At 32.3% G+C, this 16842-nt stretch overlaps 2 protein-coding genes across 2 annotated transcripts; both read left to right on the top strand.

Moving 5' to 3' along the window:
- The first annotated feature begins 626 nt into the window (after positions 1 to 626).
- LOC134256743 (uncharacterized) lies at positions 627 to 4932 on the top strand. The gene is made up of 7 exons (XM_062739419.1): positions 627 to 684; positions 1128 to 1158; positions 2982 to 3071; positions 3360 to 3443; positions 3746 to 3951; positions 4532 to 4657; positions 4778 to 4932. The coding sequence occupies exons 1-7, from the start codon at positions 640 to 642 to the stop codon at positions 4871 to 4873; spliced, it is 678 nt and encodes a 225-aa protein (XP_062595403.1). The 5' UTR covers positions 627 to 639; the 3' UTR covers positions 4874 to 4932.
- A 4259-nt stretch (positions 4933 to 9191) lies between these two features.
- Positions 9192 to 12728, top strand: LOC134256745 (uncharacterized). Its single transcript, XM_062739421.1, has 9 exons — positions 9192 to 9707; positions 10008 to 10326; positions 10431 to 10541; positions 10765 to 10965; positions 11094 to 11333; positions 11505 to 11878; positions 11987 to 12048; positions 12223 to 12283; positions 12538 to 12728. The coding sequence occupies exons 1-9, from the start codon at positions 9192 to 9194 to the stop codon at positions 12664 to 12666; spliced, it is 2013 nt and encodes a 670-aa protein (XP_062595405.1). The 3' UTR covers positions 12667 to 12728.
- Positions 12729 to 16842: the final 4114 nt, after the last annotated feature.

The following is a 16842-nucleotide window of genomic DNA, read 5'->3' as shown; positions in this document are numbered from 1 at the left end:
TAAGGTGGTTGTTATATTTTACTTAATTAATACACTGTATGTAAGAAATAAAACATAAGGAGATAACGAACAGTATTCAAGATCAATTAATCATAAAACAATACAGTCGAAAAACTTCTAACAAGTAACCAACTACTATAGTGGACATTGAGAAAACACAATCAGAGATCGTGACTAAGAGCTATGAAACATAACATAATAAAAAAATAAATAAAACATCCCATGTGTAAATGTTATTTTTTCCTTGAAGATAAATTTGATATACAATTTTTAATGATAAAATACAGAGATTAACATTTCCTGTATTTTTCACTAAAGAGACGTCTTCCTTAACTCAAACAATCGTTCTTAGAACTAGTATATTTAGAATTATCAGTCAAGGCAAAACATGTTGGAAAATTTATCAGGTCATTGCCAGTTGTAGCAGATGATTACCGAATAGACCACCATTTCTGTCATTGACAACAGAAAACAGAATTTAACATTATAATGTAAGTATTTTGTTTTGATTTTTCGACCAATTATTAAAAATATCAATTAGTATGACCGTATGTACGTCCAACTTTCTAAATTCTGAACCCCTTGCAAAATGTAAAAAAATCTTTTCTTGCTTCAGGGCGTAACAATTCCTTTTAAAAAATGGGACCATTTTGGAAATATACATTCTTGACTTTTTTCTTCTGGGTAAGTATAACTGAACATAATTATTTGGTAACAAGAAGTTAATACTTTACGTGTGTTATTGAATTAATATCTTCATATGAGGTCAGTGCTTTAGATGATATATCATGATAGTAACTTAATTCTTGTATTATCAGATAAAATAGGTTCAATGGTGTGTAGGTAGATATAAATTTATTTCATGAGTGGAAAAAAATTTCCTAATGTATATAAAAACCAATGAAACCATGTCTTATAATATGTTTCAGAGAATTAAATTCCATATCAAACTACGACTATATCTGTTACAATATCAATTTCATTCAATGGCTAATAAAATTACATACACGTATTTCAAGATAAAATGAAACAAATATAAAAAGAATATTGACATGATATTTGCATTTTTTAATTAATGTTAGCATTGAGAAAATAAAATTGCATAACATAATTTTTTTTTATTTCAGACAAATTTTCTCATTTCTTCATATGTTGACAGTAGGTATTTAATCAATTTGAATAATTTGATGTAGAAATGATATCTAACTGATAAGTATATTTTATTTAGTTACAGAACATTTGTTTGAGTATCACGTGTCTGCAAATAAAGTTCGTCATCTAAATCTTGATATACATAGAGTATATACATATACTATTTTTTTTTTACAAAGGAAAGATGGATTTTGTCTTACTTCGATAATCATGTAGCCCTTTTCAACGGAAAAAAATCCTTAATTTAGAGGGGAAAAAGTGTTTTTATCATAAAATTACTGTAGCATATTTCTGACCCCTAAATTCAAGATGTCATCATGCAAGATGATTGTGTCAACATGCAAGAAAAATATGTTGTCATGCAAATTACCAATCATTTTAGAGAATCTTATTTAACATGGGTAGAATTTATTTAGTAACACCCGCATCTGACATCAGATATGCAAGATGCATCATTACTAAGTATTTTGTTGACGTGTGACTTATGTAATTTTGCGAGTTAAATATTTTAACCTGCAAGTTATTTAAGTCAACTTGGAAATTTATCATGTTAACATAGTAATAATGATGATAACAAGCAAGATAATAATAATAATCTACAACTTATCTAAAAAGCATCTACAGTTGATATGGAATCGGATAATGTAAAGGCAAGTCCTAGCATAGATAACATAATTATCTTACATATGCACAATAATAATGTACACGTTGTCACCTGATATAATTATGAAGATACGGTGCTTTTTAAGTCAACACTAAGTGCAGCACTGAAAAAATTTAAGGAAACATTCAATTTGATAGATTATTGAGTATAAATAGTTGCATACCAATATTTGGCACAGTGACATAAAATTTGTATGTTGACATAAATAAGTTGACATAATTAAATTAGTATGTTGAGAGAAATTTGTCGCATGTGAACATAAAGAGCAAGAGCCACGTTGGGCCTTATTTGGCCCTGAGAATTTCCGAAAAATCAAAACCGCTCTGTTTAGGTTGCAAATGCAGCATTTATCACTTGGAGTGTTGGTGACCACATATCTATTAATTGTGACGTAATTTTCCATCTGCTCAATGCATTATGACGTCAGAAAATGCGTCATTTTCCTCATATCGTGTAAATTCCTTTGAAAATGGACTAAAGTTGAAGCATTTTTTCAATATTTCATATAGAGCACAACCTCTGATCCAAAATATGCAAATACATAATGAAAGCTCTGTTTCTGAAGATCAAAAAACATTTTTATTTCTTGGATCGTGGGCTGTGCTCATATTTTAATTCTTTTCTGAAGGTAGTCAAATACGCATGTTTTCAGCAAATTTCAAGAACATTGCAATTTTTCAAACCTGTTTTCCAATATCTGAATTCTCAAAACGAAATTTTATTACAGAAAATGAAAGCACCAAGTGTTTACTTTATTTTGACATATAAAATGGGAAAGTGGGTGATAGTTAATTATTTGATATAAATACAGGGCCAATTTATGTATAAGATGGCTCTTGCTCTTTATTTAGTCTTCCATAAATAATGTATTCTGGCGTTAGTAATATACCAACTTTATATTAAGATTTTCTCTAAAACTAAGATTACTAGGTTGTATGTCGACATAATTATCTTGCACGCTGACATGTTTAATTTTACCTTACATGTAGGGGGCCAAAATATGACACCATAAGAACAATCAGTTTTAATAACACTTAAATTCTTTTTATTCTAAATGATTTTTTAATCAAGGGTAACAACCATTCAGTGTAATATGATATTAGCATATAAATATAAAACTAAAACGTCCCTTCTTATGTTTGTTACTAACCGTTTTGTTTCAAAGGTAAACACCTCTCTGGACAGAAAGAAGCACGAGACGTCGATCTTTGTAATGAGTGCACGTCCTGCATGTGTTTTCCACATCACACATTAGGTAAAAATTTTTTTTTGTTAATCCAAAACATTCATAAAAGGAATGCATATAACAACACTTACTGAATATAAGCACATAGACCCTCACGTTTTATTCATTCCAGCCAAGGCGTAATACTTTAACCGTTATTTTTATCATTCAAACACGAAATTTAGGATGTTTTGACTTGTAAACGTCATTTCAACAAATATATACATTTGTTTTACTTCTTTTGAGAATTAAAATGTTTGGAAAAAATAATTCTAAGAACCTTACCACCTCGGATTCACATTTCCTTTTTTACTTTAGATTTTTCCTGTGACGTCGTGATCAATTATGGACGAGATTTTTGTGAAAATTATATTTGTTTTCACAACATAACATGTCCAACAGGTATTTCTACCTCTTGATATTTATACGTGTATACAGGTATATAACAACATCATAGCATTTTTTCTCAAAACATCAAAAGTACATTGTACAAGAGGCAAGAAAATTTAATTTTGAAGCATGTAACTTGTAATATGAAAAAGTAGGATATCCTGATTTAACTCACCATCATCATTTTAGCAAGACGGTTAAAGAACAGTCAGAGAAACATTGCTATGGTACTTTTATGCCTCTGTCTTGAGATTATATACAGTCTTAACACTATTTTGCAAATACACGTTTATGTTTAATTAACTTAACCACAGTTTCCACTACGATCGAAACAACAACTGCTCCCCCTCTTCCGGTGACGTGTAATAAAACCTCTGTCATCACAGCAGTAGCTCTCAATAAGCCAATAGGAGACCCCTCGGCTAGCGCATGCCCAGATACCACTTACCAGTCTCCAGGATCTTTACTTACTCAATATTGTGGGATTCCACTCGTATCCAACTGGAAACAGGGTCGAAAGGTTAGTTTAGGGTTTATTTCCTATGATGTACAGATTGAAACAAGCAAAATCTGGGGCAAATAATTATAAGTGCAATGGTTGCTATCCCCTTTTAATACAAACTAATATAAGAAAAATAATATGAAAGTATATGAATATTTGTATTTCTCGTTTAATTTGCAAACTAAGAAACACATAAATGTACAACTATTCACGTTCAAATTAAGGGTCCTTAATGTTTTGTTTTTTTCGAAACAATAACAGTTTGAGAGGGAACAAGCTAAAATTTCTTTTCATAATAAATTTGTATCATAGTTCAATTTAAATCATTTAGAGAATGCAGAAAGATTGTTTTTAGAAATGTTCAAGTGAATTTCAATATTCCCAAGCATATTCGTTGCATGTGGTGAATTAAGACTACTCTCAAGTTTCATGTTTTATTCAGAATGAAATAGTGTTTCAATGGAGGACTAACATTAAATGAACTTTCGGCATTTACTCTGCATAGAAATGTTAAATAAAGCTGTTTTAAGTATACATGTATATGTATATTAGATTTGTACATTTAGGCTGCTTACTTATCTTTTTGATTTGTTTTTAGGTTATTGATGAGTGTCATTCAAATCCAAATAATACACTATCGTACACACCTGTGTCAACTTTTGCGCATGGTCATCATGGTGTCATGTCCGGTATTTTTATCCGTTGTATAAATGGAGGATTTTCGGTAAATCGTTGTCTCTGTCTTTAGATTTTCTCTCAAACATCCAACATCTTGCAATTTGACATTGCTTATATCACATATTTAAAAAAAATACTGGTCCTGAATATCTTATGCTTTTTTCAGATTATTGCTCAGACCTGCACAACGACACCTAGCGTCGTAAATATTACCCATGGTTCTCTATATCATTTGACGGATTTTCATTTTGTTCTTTTGTGATATACCGTATGTACATGTACCTGTGAAAGAATACCCTAATGCAACAATGATATTGTTTTTATTTCTATATTATTTTCTCAGTCAGTAGTGTATACTTGTCAAATGTCCTACATTTATTTCAAACTTGAAAGATTTTTGAAAAAGATATTCAGTATCAATTTTACTAAAGTTGTTTTATTTTAGGCAAGTATAAAAATTAAGTAAAAAATTTTGCACACGTTAATTGCATCTGTATAATTCATATTAAAGCATAATATAACATTTTTAGTAACCTTTCTATTTCTTTCTTTACTATATAAAATGATAGACTTACATGTTTATATCTTTCTTTCATACAAGTACGTCTCTAACTAGTTTTAACTTACATTATGCAGTTGAATCTTGCTAACACGGTCAATCCATTCCCAGTCAAAAATCATCCAGATAAGTGAACAGTCAAAATGTATGAATAGCCGTAGTATCAGCTACAAGTATACGGCCTTTCATGTCAATAGCAAATTATAATTATGTCACTTCCGTTTCAAACAAGGACAAACTAGAACACAAACACACGCTCACAAGAACATTGCTATATGCTTTTCAACTCAGTTGCTAGGTGATGATAATTTAAATCAAAGTACTGGAAGTACTCATGGGAGTTGAACATGGTGTAAAATAAAATAAAATAAACACCCTAGCATACTTAACACTTAGAAAAACTCGGTGAATTCCGGATAGTTCAGAACTTTCAGTGCCGGGAAATTTAAGCTGTCACTGGTAGTGCCATCAAGAGATCAGTGTGCAAGTAGGTTCAGTGAATTTTCTTTTGAATATATATCACATGATTTAAATATGAAATAATTGTAATATTCATTATAATTTATTCCTAATTAATTCATAAAAAATTAAATTATTATCAGTTTAAAATGTTCGAAATTAAAAGACATTATTTTTTCACACTCTTTTAATTTCGGACACCCATTACATGAATGAGATACTAATTAGATATTTCAAATTTACGATTTTTTCCAAAAATGTATTGTTATTTTACATTTGATTTAAATTTCTATTTCATAATATCTAAGTATTATAATGAAAATCTCCTTATTTAATCATTTTAGGTTAACTTTGAAAATTTTGTTAATAAAACACATTATTTTGTCCTTTCAAAAGTATTCATTAAAACATTCAGTTCCACGCCCCCACTCTGTTTTGTAAGTAATTAAAAAAATAAACAAATAAGGATTGATTTTAAATTGTGAATTTATCAGAATGCCAAAGAAAAAGCAGAGAGGTTTATATAAAAGGCACTCGGAGGAGGTCTTACAAGAAGCTATTGAAGCTGTAAGAACTGAAATGTCTGTGAGAAAAGCGGCGGACAAATTTCAAATTCCAAAGTCAACACTTTCCAATAAAATGACGGGAAAAACTGAAATTGAAGCTTGGAGTGGTATGAAGCCATTATACCTTAGCCCCGATATTGAAAAGGACCTTGTTGACAAAGTTACTAAAGCGACATCAATGGGGTTTGGAACATCCAGGAGACATTTTTTTGTCAAAGTTGGCACACTTTGCCAAAAAACAGGTGTTGCTAGATTTAAAATAGTACCCACGGAAAAGACTGGTATTATGGTTTCACTAAGAGACACCAAGAATTGTCGCTGAGAAAGCCAGAAAAATTAGGAAATGTAAGAGCAAGAATGCTCAACCCTGCAGTTGTTGAAAAAAACTTTGATGTTTTGGAGGAAATAATCAACACTCTTGAATTAAAAAATCACCCTGAAAGAATATGGAATGCGGACGAATGTGGGAAACAATTCGAACACCCCCCCGTAAAGGTACTATTTCAACGAGGTGTGCGATGCGTAATTGGACGTACGAGTGACGATCGTACGAACACAACCATTATGGCATGCGGTAATGCCGTTGGCAAGGTCATGCCACCCATGTTGATCGTAAAGGGAAAAACGAGTAAATCCCTTCATGGCTTTAACATCGCTGACTCCCCGGAGGGCACAGTGTGGACGTTTCAAGAAAACGGTTGGCTAAACGAAGACATAGCACTCCAATGGTTTGAGAATGTTTTCTTAGATGAGCATGGCTCACACGAATCTGCAAACCTGTTACAGGTTGCGATAGCAAACAATATAACTTTATTTTCCTTAACCCCACACACAACACACTATTTACAACCTCTTGACTTTTTCTTATCACAACATGTTTCTTTTCGGACTTCTCGTGATTTTTCGTCCACTCATAACTTACAGAACACGGGAGAAACGGCTGTACAGTGCGGTGACGATAGTTTATGTAACAAAAGGCTCTAAACTTCCGATAGGTACCAAACTGTCCGAAATTCGGCGAAGTTCCCCGAATAAATTCATTTAAACCAAGAAAATGTTCATGAAAAGTTTGAATTAATTTTGTGCACCGGTAAAAAAGAAATTGCTAAAAAACAAAAATCCGGGACCGTCGGGAGTCGGGCGTCGGGAAGACTAGATTTACCGATTGCCGTCAGTATGTAAAGTTGTCGTTCGTATCTATTTCAGTGTTTATAGATTACGCTACACTAAAAATGAGTTCCATTACGAAAAACTTTTGAGGTTCTTTGTAATTTAGTTTTACTTTGAACGAAATCTATTATTCAAAATAAGATTACTTTATCAGAACATTTACTTACATTTCAAATTATAAAAATTAGATCAATTCAGGAGAAAAATGACATGAACTATTTGTGGCGGATGTTTATGCATGTTTTCTGTTGAATGTCATCGGAGTAAATCGGTCGGCACAGTAGCCTCGCTTTCGGCTCTATATGATCAATACAAATTACTGCGCATGTTAAATGCGTGATGACCAAGGGAGATTGAACATAGTTCAACTCCCAAAAATGATGCGCAGACCATGTTAATTATGTTTTATATTGTGTTGAAAGTTTACCATAGTTCAAAGACCAGATTAAAACTATTCCGAAAGGATTCTAAACATTTCGTTAAAAATGTATATCTCGTTTAATTTACACCGTTTCATCAGGAATTCTTCGATATTTTTCTCTTATGAAAAGATTACATTATGTTGAATTTGTGTTGAGTGTAAATGCTCTTTGATTTATTTCGTGTAAGTTCCTTTACATTTTGTCTCAGAGCGCAGTCTTGCCCATATAATCCGGCTACATAATGCATTGATAATTATCTACCTTTAAATGTGTACTATTAAACACAATTTAAATCTACATGCCTTGTTCCCGGTAACTTAGTATTCAATAATCTCGTGTCCAAAACATTGTTTCTAATCTACTTTGCAAATACATGTACATTGCATTGTGTAATTATGATAAGAAGAGATGCATTCTATACCAAAAAATTAATATTTTGGACAGATGCATGTTTCGTCATGAATAAAATGTATCAGGAATCCTTGAAAAATTCAAGTAAACAAACCCGGCAAATCGGCATATATTTAACAGACATTTTTAAATGCCCGAAATCGATGTGTTATCGGAATGGCGTTCATGGCAATGTTAACATACTAAATAAACAAGACATAAAACACGTTCGTTAGCTTGTTCAAAATGGACTACTAACATCCAGGGCTCCCTTTTAAAAAAAATTGTATCCTTTTTAAGAGTGTTAAACTTATTAAATGCAATATAAAAATCCACGAATTCCAGGATGTGTTCCATTACAACTTAGGTCAAACTGGTAAGTGTTATTCATATTTATGTTTATACCGGAAATGGTGAAAAAATTTCTTCAATTATCAGATTATTTGTTTTAAGATTGAAATCAGAAGTTAAGGTGTTCAACATATCAAAGACTTGAACAGTTAAAAGTATATTTCACAAAATGAATATTCAAGCTGAATTTAGTTTCGATTTCACGTACAGCCGTGGATTGGTAGTGACTTACAATGGCCATTGGGTATAAATATATGAGTCTGGCTAAGAAATAATAGATGATATCTATCTTTCTCCCTTTGAAATAAATACGTTTTAAATTTATTGATAAACGCAATACAGTCATGTAAATTCTCATAGAGATTTTGATAGTTAAAGGAGTAATAGCTTGCTTATTTACATTATTTTCATACATGTATGTATATATGAGACAAATTAATGCTATAAGATTAACAAAAAGTGAAATTTCCAAAGTATGATAGTAAATAATAATTTATGCAATTCTTAAAGCAAAGTATTTAAACATTTAGTATAATTTTAATGGCTTTACCATTATTACATGTTACATGACTTTATTTGATTAATGAAATCATAATTATGCTGATTTGGTAACATTTTATTCGTTTTCAGAATTAAATAAAGCAACTTTAGGAGACAATAAACATGTTTGCAGCAAAGGTACCCAAGGAGCCGTCTACTCCTTCTTCAGTTGTAGCAACTGAGAAGCAGGCACTGATAGATGAGAAGCAGGCACTGATAGATCGTATGATTGAAGACTCTAACAAATGGTTATCAGAGATTCGACAAAGCAGATCTAAAGGCAAGACACTGGACAGTCCGGAGGTGTCTAATGCTATAAAGAATTTGTCTGGTGGGATAGGGTGCATCATGGTAGTTGGTTTAAAGCTGTCTGAGAAATTCCAGCTCGGAAATAAAATTTGTGCTCAGGTCTGTTGTGAGGGGAATTTGTTGGACGACATGATTGCTTTTTGTCCCAAAAACCGAAAAAATCTTCCAAACATATCGCAAGAAGAACTGAATGTGTGGGAATTTTTCATGAACGCAACTATATTTTCCCCCGATGTTTGTAAGAAGTTGTCAGCTGCTAAAGACCTTCTTTTATACGCAAAGGATGTTTTAGATATTTTATATGATTCTTACACAACCTCAAAGATAAATGTGAGTACTTCCTGTATTATTTCCTGATTTTAATGATCTGATAGATTTCTCTGCCTTGAAGTACTAGTACTTTTCAAACTTTTGCACAACTGAATGTTATGATCTATGCATTTAATGATATACATGTAAAATCGAAATTCAAAGTAAACACTTTCAGCACATGTTTGTATATCTTGAACACATTTTCAAATAAAATTCGTTGCCTATTAATACACAAAGTCTGTAAATGTACAGGTAAATTAAACGCCATATTTCAGTGAAATAAACAACAAGATTGAATTTCTTTTTTTTTTACCCTAGAATGCTCAAAGGACAGCAATAGCGTATATAGGTGCTACAACTCATAACATGTGCACTTTCTGTGACGTCACAACCACCAGCGTACGGGCAGCAGGTTTCCTTCCCGTCTACCTAAAATATCTGGAAAGTGACGTCGTAAAAAATGACCTCTTAAAGAGTGTTCCCCTTTTAGCAGCAGCAAGTGACATAATGAACGAAAATGACGCAAGCATGGCGGGAAGTCGTGCTGACGTAGAGTTTATGATGTGTGGGATAGAGGAGTCCATTCAGTGTCAATCAGGACAGTTCAATGGATGGTTCGCATTTGAGTTAGCAAAAAGTTAGTATAGATACAAAATTATACCACAAGTACGTTATACATGTTATATGATTAAAAATATGTTATCTTTTAAATCATCAATTAATAAATGTTTTAATTCACAGTTATAGGAAATCTTGCAATATTTGATTCCAACAAAAAGATTTTAGTTGAGTACGGTGTATTACGTCCGCTCAACAAACTAGCGAAACAAACCGAGGAAATAGAGCAACTAAGTAAGTTTTAAAGTATTTTATTACTTTAATGATATTCAACACATTCACAATCTTTTATTTTTTCGTCTTTTTTATGATTTTGCAAACTCTTTGATTAGGATCTTTCCTATTCATTTCTCTGTTATTTGGCATAACTATAATAAGTAAAAATTGTTCTGAAATCAAGAATTAATCGTTAGAATACGTTCATCTATCAACGACTTGTACGTTTTCTGATTCACAGCCGCAACAAAAACATTGGCACACCTTGCATTCAATGATGACAACAAACAAACTTTTATATCGGATGAAAAGACAGACATTGTGACCACTCTGTTTAATCTGGCCAAATCGCCCTCATTTCCCTCAGTCCGAGAATCAGCAAGAGGTGTTCTATGGACATTATCAGAACAACTTCATTCCTCAAAGAAATACGCAGAAATAGGTATACTTGCAATGTAGCAATGGTCAAGCATTCTTCATGCTGAAGAAAATTAAAATAGTTCTACTCACCAACCATTTGATCAGAGTTTAAAATATTAACTGAATAGACCATATTGGTAAAATTTTTAGCTGGAGAATTCTTCCAGAAGAAATCAAAAGGTCACGTGATGATCAGTTATTCCCGAGAACAGCGCCCCCTGTTGCTACGAATAAAAGATGAAATAACGAAGGCAGGGTTTACTGTGTGGATGGACATTGAACAAATGCGAGACAATGTGTACGATAGAATGGCAGAAGCCATTCAGAACGCCTCTGTTGTTTTGATTTCTATGTCCTTTAGCTACCAAAGAAGTGAATACTGCAGAAGAGGTAAATGAAATGCTTATCAGTATTTTATTGTTTCGCTTCAGTGGAAGTATACATGTAAATTGGTTTTAAGAACTTTGTCTTTTCCCAAAGTGCAGATAAAGAATGATTTTTTAAAAAAGCAAATATATATAAACTTTAATGCATGTTTCATTTTTGTTCTATTTTATCCAGAGGCTGCATATGCATCATCATTAAAAAGGGCGCGAATCCCACTGTTGGTGGACCCGGAGTACGTAGCTGAGGGCTGGCTTGCTCTCATGACTGCCGGAGATTATCATTATGACTTCGTGAAAAAACCATTTGAAATGAAAATAGAGGAGTTGATTCGAGAACTTGGAAGAAAATGTTTAAAAGATCAAGAAGATTCAACAGATGGAAGCGATAAGGATATTATAACTCCCCAACAAACGCTAGTTACTTCTTTCCACGGACAGCCCAGCTACACCCTTCCGCGGCCATCATCTCACGGTCAGCCGACTTATAGTATACCACCAATAAAAGAAAAGGACTCAGTTCAAAACAAGAAAAGCGGGAAAAGATGGAAGGTATTATTAGTAAAATAAAGGTCAGAGGTCAGCTCAGCATTTTATCGGCTACTATTTGATTAGTTTTCCGTGATTCATTGTACACCAAGATTATTCTTGATATTGCAGAAATTTGCTAAACTGAACAAAGAACAAGTTATAACTTGGTTGGATAAGCATCAATTGCCCAGGTAATTGTACTTTATCGATGTTTTTAAACTTTTTTTTCCTTAAAATTGAGCAATCATGTTGTATGTAGTAATTATTATTTTCTTTTGAATAGCATAAAAGTATTGTAAGAGGTTATCTGCAATACATTTAACTGTTTTTTTTTCAATGCTTTTTTTCATCATTTTCTTTTTCAGAGAAGTGTTCGAAAGTTACAGAGCTAAAGACATTGTCTTTTTAGCACAAATGAAGGAAGAGGTGCGCTCAACTTTCAGAAATATTAAAATAATAATCTTAATTGAATAAATAATAATCTTAATTAAACTGATTACAAAAATTGACTGCTGAAAATACGGACGAACAAGAGAGAAATTTGCACTGACTTACTGTGTGACAAATATGAATAACTTTTATACATTTGAAAGCTATATTAAGCATTTAGTGTACGTCTTATTCATCCCCTTCTTTTATTAAGGCGTTATAAGCATCCCTTTCTCATTTCTTTATTACAGGCGCCAGAGGTCTTCTATAAACACGTGATGAAGATTTCAAAAACTAAAAACAAGTTAGAAGCCCTTCAGTTAGCAACGGATTTTACAAGAGCCCTTGACCATTTAAAGATTTCGGATGATGGAAAATAAACAAAGCAAATGCATAGAACTTTACGTATCTTTTTAATATAATAATTACAAATGTTAACATGATTCAAGCAGTAAATCAAAAATATTTTCCTTCTCTGTTTTATTCATTCTGTGTTGTTAAACACAACCAACAATGCTGTTATACAAACCTTGCAGAATGTGACAAATCTTTCTTTGGACACCTATAATATGATCTTTTAACCATAGCTTTGAAGTTTGACTTACTTTTACAAAATTGTACTAAATTTTGACCCTACTTTTGAGGGGTTAATGCAATGTCAAGAACTTTCATACTTCACGGTTTTATTTTTTGACAATTCCTTCCCTAGAGTATCAACAAAGAACAAAATACGATTGTTACCACTATCGGCCTAGTAAATTCGTCAAAAAGAAACAATGATATCTTCAGAAATAAAGTGTTGATATATTTTGTACACAATCAGGTCTATCTGATCACGGATGTAAAATGGCGCCTAAACGTCACACAAACGCTACGTAAATTTCAAAACCATACCATGTGTCAATATATTCTCCAAAAATGGCAGTTTTTATATCTTTGATCGCAAAATTCACATTGGCCGCAATGAACGCGATTCATGAAACTTACATATATTTTTTATAACGCAACAATGTTTCGATTTAACAACATCTCGTGAATCGCGTTTGCTGCGGCCAATGTTGAAATTGAGTTTATATGTCTTTTTTGTTATTCCGGATTTCAAGTTGAGAAATCTAATGTGAACTTATTTTTCAATTAAAGGCACCGTAAAAGCTGTTAAATTTTTTAGAAAGTTACAAAATGAGTAAATTAGTCTAATCATTATCATTAAGAACATAGACTGAACAATAAATTAGGTAGACAATATATTTTATCCACCCTCCAGGTGAAAATTACCGATAGGGATAACGTTAGATCAGCATGCTTAACGATTGAAGTTAAAGTGTTCCTCTGACCCCCCCCCCCAAAAAAAAAAAAAATTAAAGAGAAAGATTGTAAAAGTACGCAGATAAGAAAATGTTTAAATAATCAAGATTTTTAGCACTTTTTATGTTTGTTTTGCAACTGATATAATTGTTTAATTCTCGCCTGGAAATGATTATGAATATTACGAATATGAATATTACGCAATAAACTCATAGATGACGTCACAATAGATCGTGTAAAAAAATACTTTTTTTCAATTCTTTCTAAGTTGCTGTTGATAATATTTTTAGAACATCAAAATTCCTCAGAAAAGGTAATTTGAAAGATATATGACAATTTATAATTGTGAAGAGATCCTGAGATTATGTGGACGAGAAAAGTAAACTGTTTTCACCATTAATATGGAGGGGTTTTTTTGTTCAAGTAAATTCAATCGATATAGGCCTACTTATTTAAAATAAAAAAAAATGTTCGTAAAATTGTTAACAAATAAATTGTTGCATGTTCCTTCTGAAATACGTTCTGAAATCCAGAAAAAGAAAATACGATTGATTTATTTTTTCAAGGTAAGTTGTCCAACAAAACTAGTCATTGTCGCTGTAAATATCAATATCTCGTACACCCGATTGTATATGTATAAAGATCATATAAGTGGGCTTCATTGTTTTCAGTGTATTACGTAAAATGAATAAAAACCAATGCCTTTATGTATATTTAGTGGTACATATTGCATAATACATGTTACAAGTTAATTACTCTGTTTATAAGTATAGAATGTAATTTAATTATAAAATTGGGGGGGGGGGGGGCATGCCCCTTAATTTTAGAGAACCGGTTTTTTTTTTAATTTTATTCTTTTTATACAATTTACCTGTATAATAATCTCAAATAATTCATCACGTAACATTTAGAAACCTAGTTTTTTGACTGATTCATAAACATGTTCTTGCAACAAAAAAAAATCTTAACCTACCCCCCCCCCTCCACCCTTCCCTTCCCGTGACAATTTGTATGTACCTTGTTTTTCCTTCTATAAACAATACTTGAACTGACTCCGCATTGTTGTTTTCCCCCATAAATTGCAACAAACTTGTAGGGGATTATATAAATGAGTTATAAATAAATAATATATATAAGTGCGTGCGAATAAACAGATGAGTAATATTCAATTTCTGGCTTGCACTTGCATTTTGTCTTATTACGATTTGCTTTCCTTATTTTACTCCAGCAATTGCATTTTAGTGTCATTGTTCAAAAAAGTTGTGTAAAATCGGATTCGGAACTTTCTTTCGTCGACTTGAAAACAGATAGCGGTAAATAAGTAAATACAATTGAATTTCAATTGACGACATTATAAGTAAATGCATGCTGCATAAAAGGTGTCTTCTATAAATCTTTTCAAGAACAATTGGACAAGTAAATGAAGTATATTCTGACCTTGACTGGGGGTATCTACACCCGTCCAAAACACTATACGTAGTTTTGATTTTTATGCTTGTCAAATTTACCGGGAATTAAATAAAATGGTCTCTAAACATCTTGGAAAAGCTCATTTTGTCATACAGCGGTTTAAAAGTAAATAATCTAAAAATTGGCGACCCCTACCGTATATTAAAATAATGGCCGTCCCTTAATTAATAACCAGGAGTTCAGTTTTATTGATATTGACTTATATTCTGTTTTGATATATATTACATGTACATATATCAAATATGGCAGATTGTTAAAAATGTTAAATAAAGATATTTTTTTGTATTAAACTTGATAAAAAGACATTAGTTTTAGCTATGCTACGAAGATATTAATTGTACGGAACGGTTTTCATGTCTCAGAAATATAGTGTTTTGGGGGTGGCGTGGGGGGGGGGGGGTATGTAATGGGGGTGTTCTCTTCTATGATGTGACCTTGTTACATAGTTTCCCAAGAAGACTCTAAGAAGTTCTGAATACACACAACAAACTTACAATTGACTATATGTGCAGTTGCATGCACAAAGTTGTGGGTTATAAATGTAGAGCTGCGAGAATGTTTTGTAGCATGGTGGGGTCTATCACATATTTAAATGTTCTTTTCACAGTTTCTCTTTTCCGCGATTCGACACAACTTTTCCGCGAAAAAAATCTTGCGTTTTCAAAACAAGTTTTACTGCTTTTCCGCGATTATATTTTTTATTTTCCGCCACTTATATTTTACCATGTACCTCTTAATTCAAAGAGCTAAGTTAAACCTGTTTCTCCTTGATCACCACTGTCTTAAGTCATTTTCACATTTTTTAGATGTTTATTATTTTGTTTCAATTGCAGCAATCTCTTTTACACCGGTTTTTATTGATCGGTAAGACACATCGACATTCCTTAAATTATTGAACTTTCTGAAAATAAATGCATCATACATTATGTCTTGTACGTGTATGCATTTATACACATGTAAGGAGGGAAATGCATGTAAATGCAGGTATATTTTGGCAACCGTTTGATGATAAGTGCTTACCGTACATGTATAACTATTTAAAGTCGCGGAAATTCACAAAATTGATGGAAGCGTTAATTGTGACTCTGCTGTTTGGCGACTTTGCTTCAGGCAGTCTTAGAGCTAGCATCCAGAAGCTCTAAAGTTAGGACTTTGTGTCCAGGTACAGAGTTTGTATTCGTGGACGACATTATATGCCGGTACTGAAGAGGTCCAGACACTCAGAGAGAACTCATGCTAAGCTTAGGGTCGGGAGGGGGGGGGGGCTGTAGCGGACAGTACACTGTATATATGCAACTTATACTGCCTCGATAGTGAGTCAGGTTTTCAGCAACGGCGAGCCTGTTTAACCCTTGGATGGATGACCGCTTCACGTCACAATTATTAATACATGTGCAATGTATATTATTATAGAAGCATGATAACAGACCCGACTACCACAAATACTAAATACAGATTATGTGTGATTGTCAAAAGGACAGGGGATGACATTGCTGTCGTTGTTGGGAATATTTTCTCTTTCATACACTTAAGATGAAATATTTGTCTGTTCTTTGTTTTTAAAAAAATATGTAACGTTATTAAGCTTCATATCAATAATGAGTATATACTATTAAAAAGTACTATACTGTAGTAATAAAACCGAAACAAAGTAATGCATAGATAATGTCTTAGCTTAATCAAAAATAAATCTTAAATAGGAAAAAAAATTCAAGGAAAATGCTGGCATAAAATATGTGATAATTATGTTGCAGTCAAGATTTTATACGCAGTAAAAGCAC

Source organism: Saccostrea cucullata, unplaced genomic scaffold (genome assembly GCF_032062105.1).
Source record: "Saccostrea cucullata isolate Sc308-1 unplaced genomic scaffold, CSIRO_AGI_Scuc_v1 ctg908, whole genome shotgun sequence".
NCBI lineage: Eukaryota > Metazoa > Mollusca > Bivalvia > Ostreida > Ostreidae > Saccostrea > Saccostrea cuccullata.
This window is presented reverse-complemented; position numbering and strand designations above follow the sequence as displayed.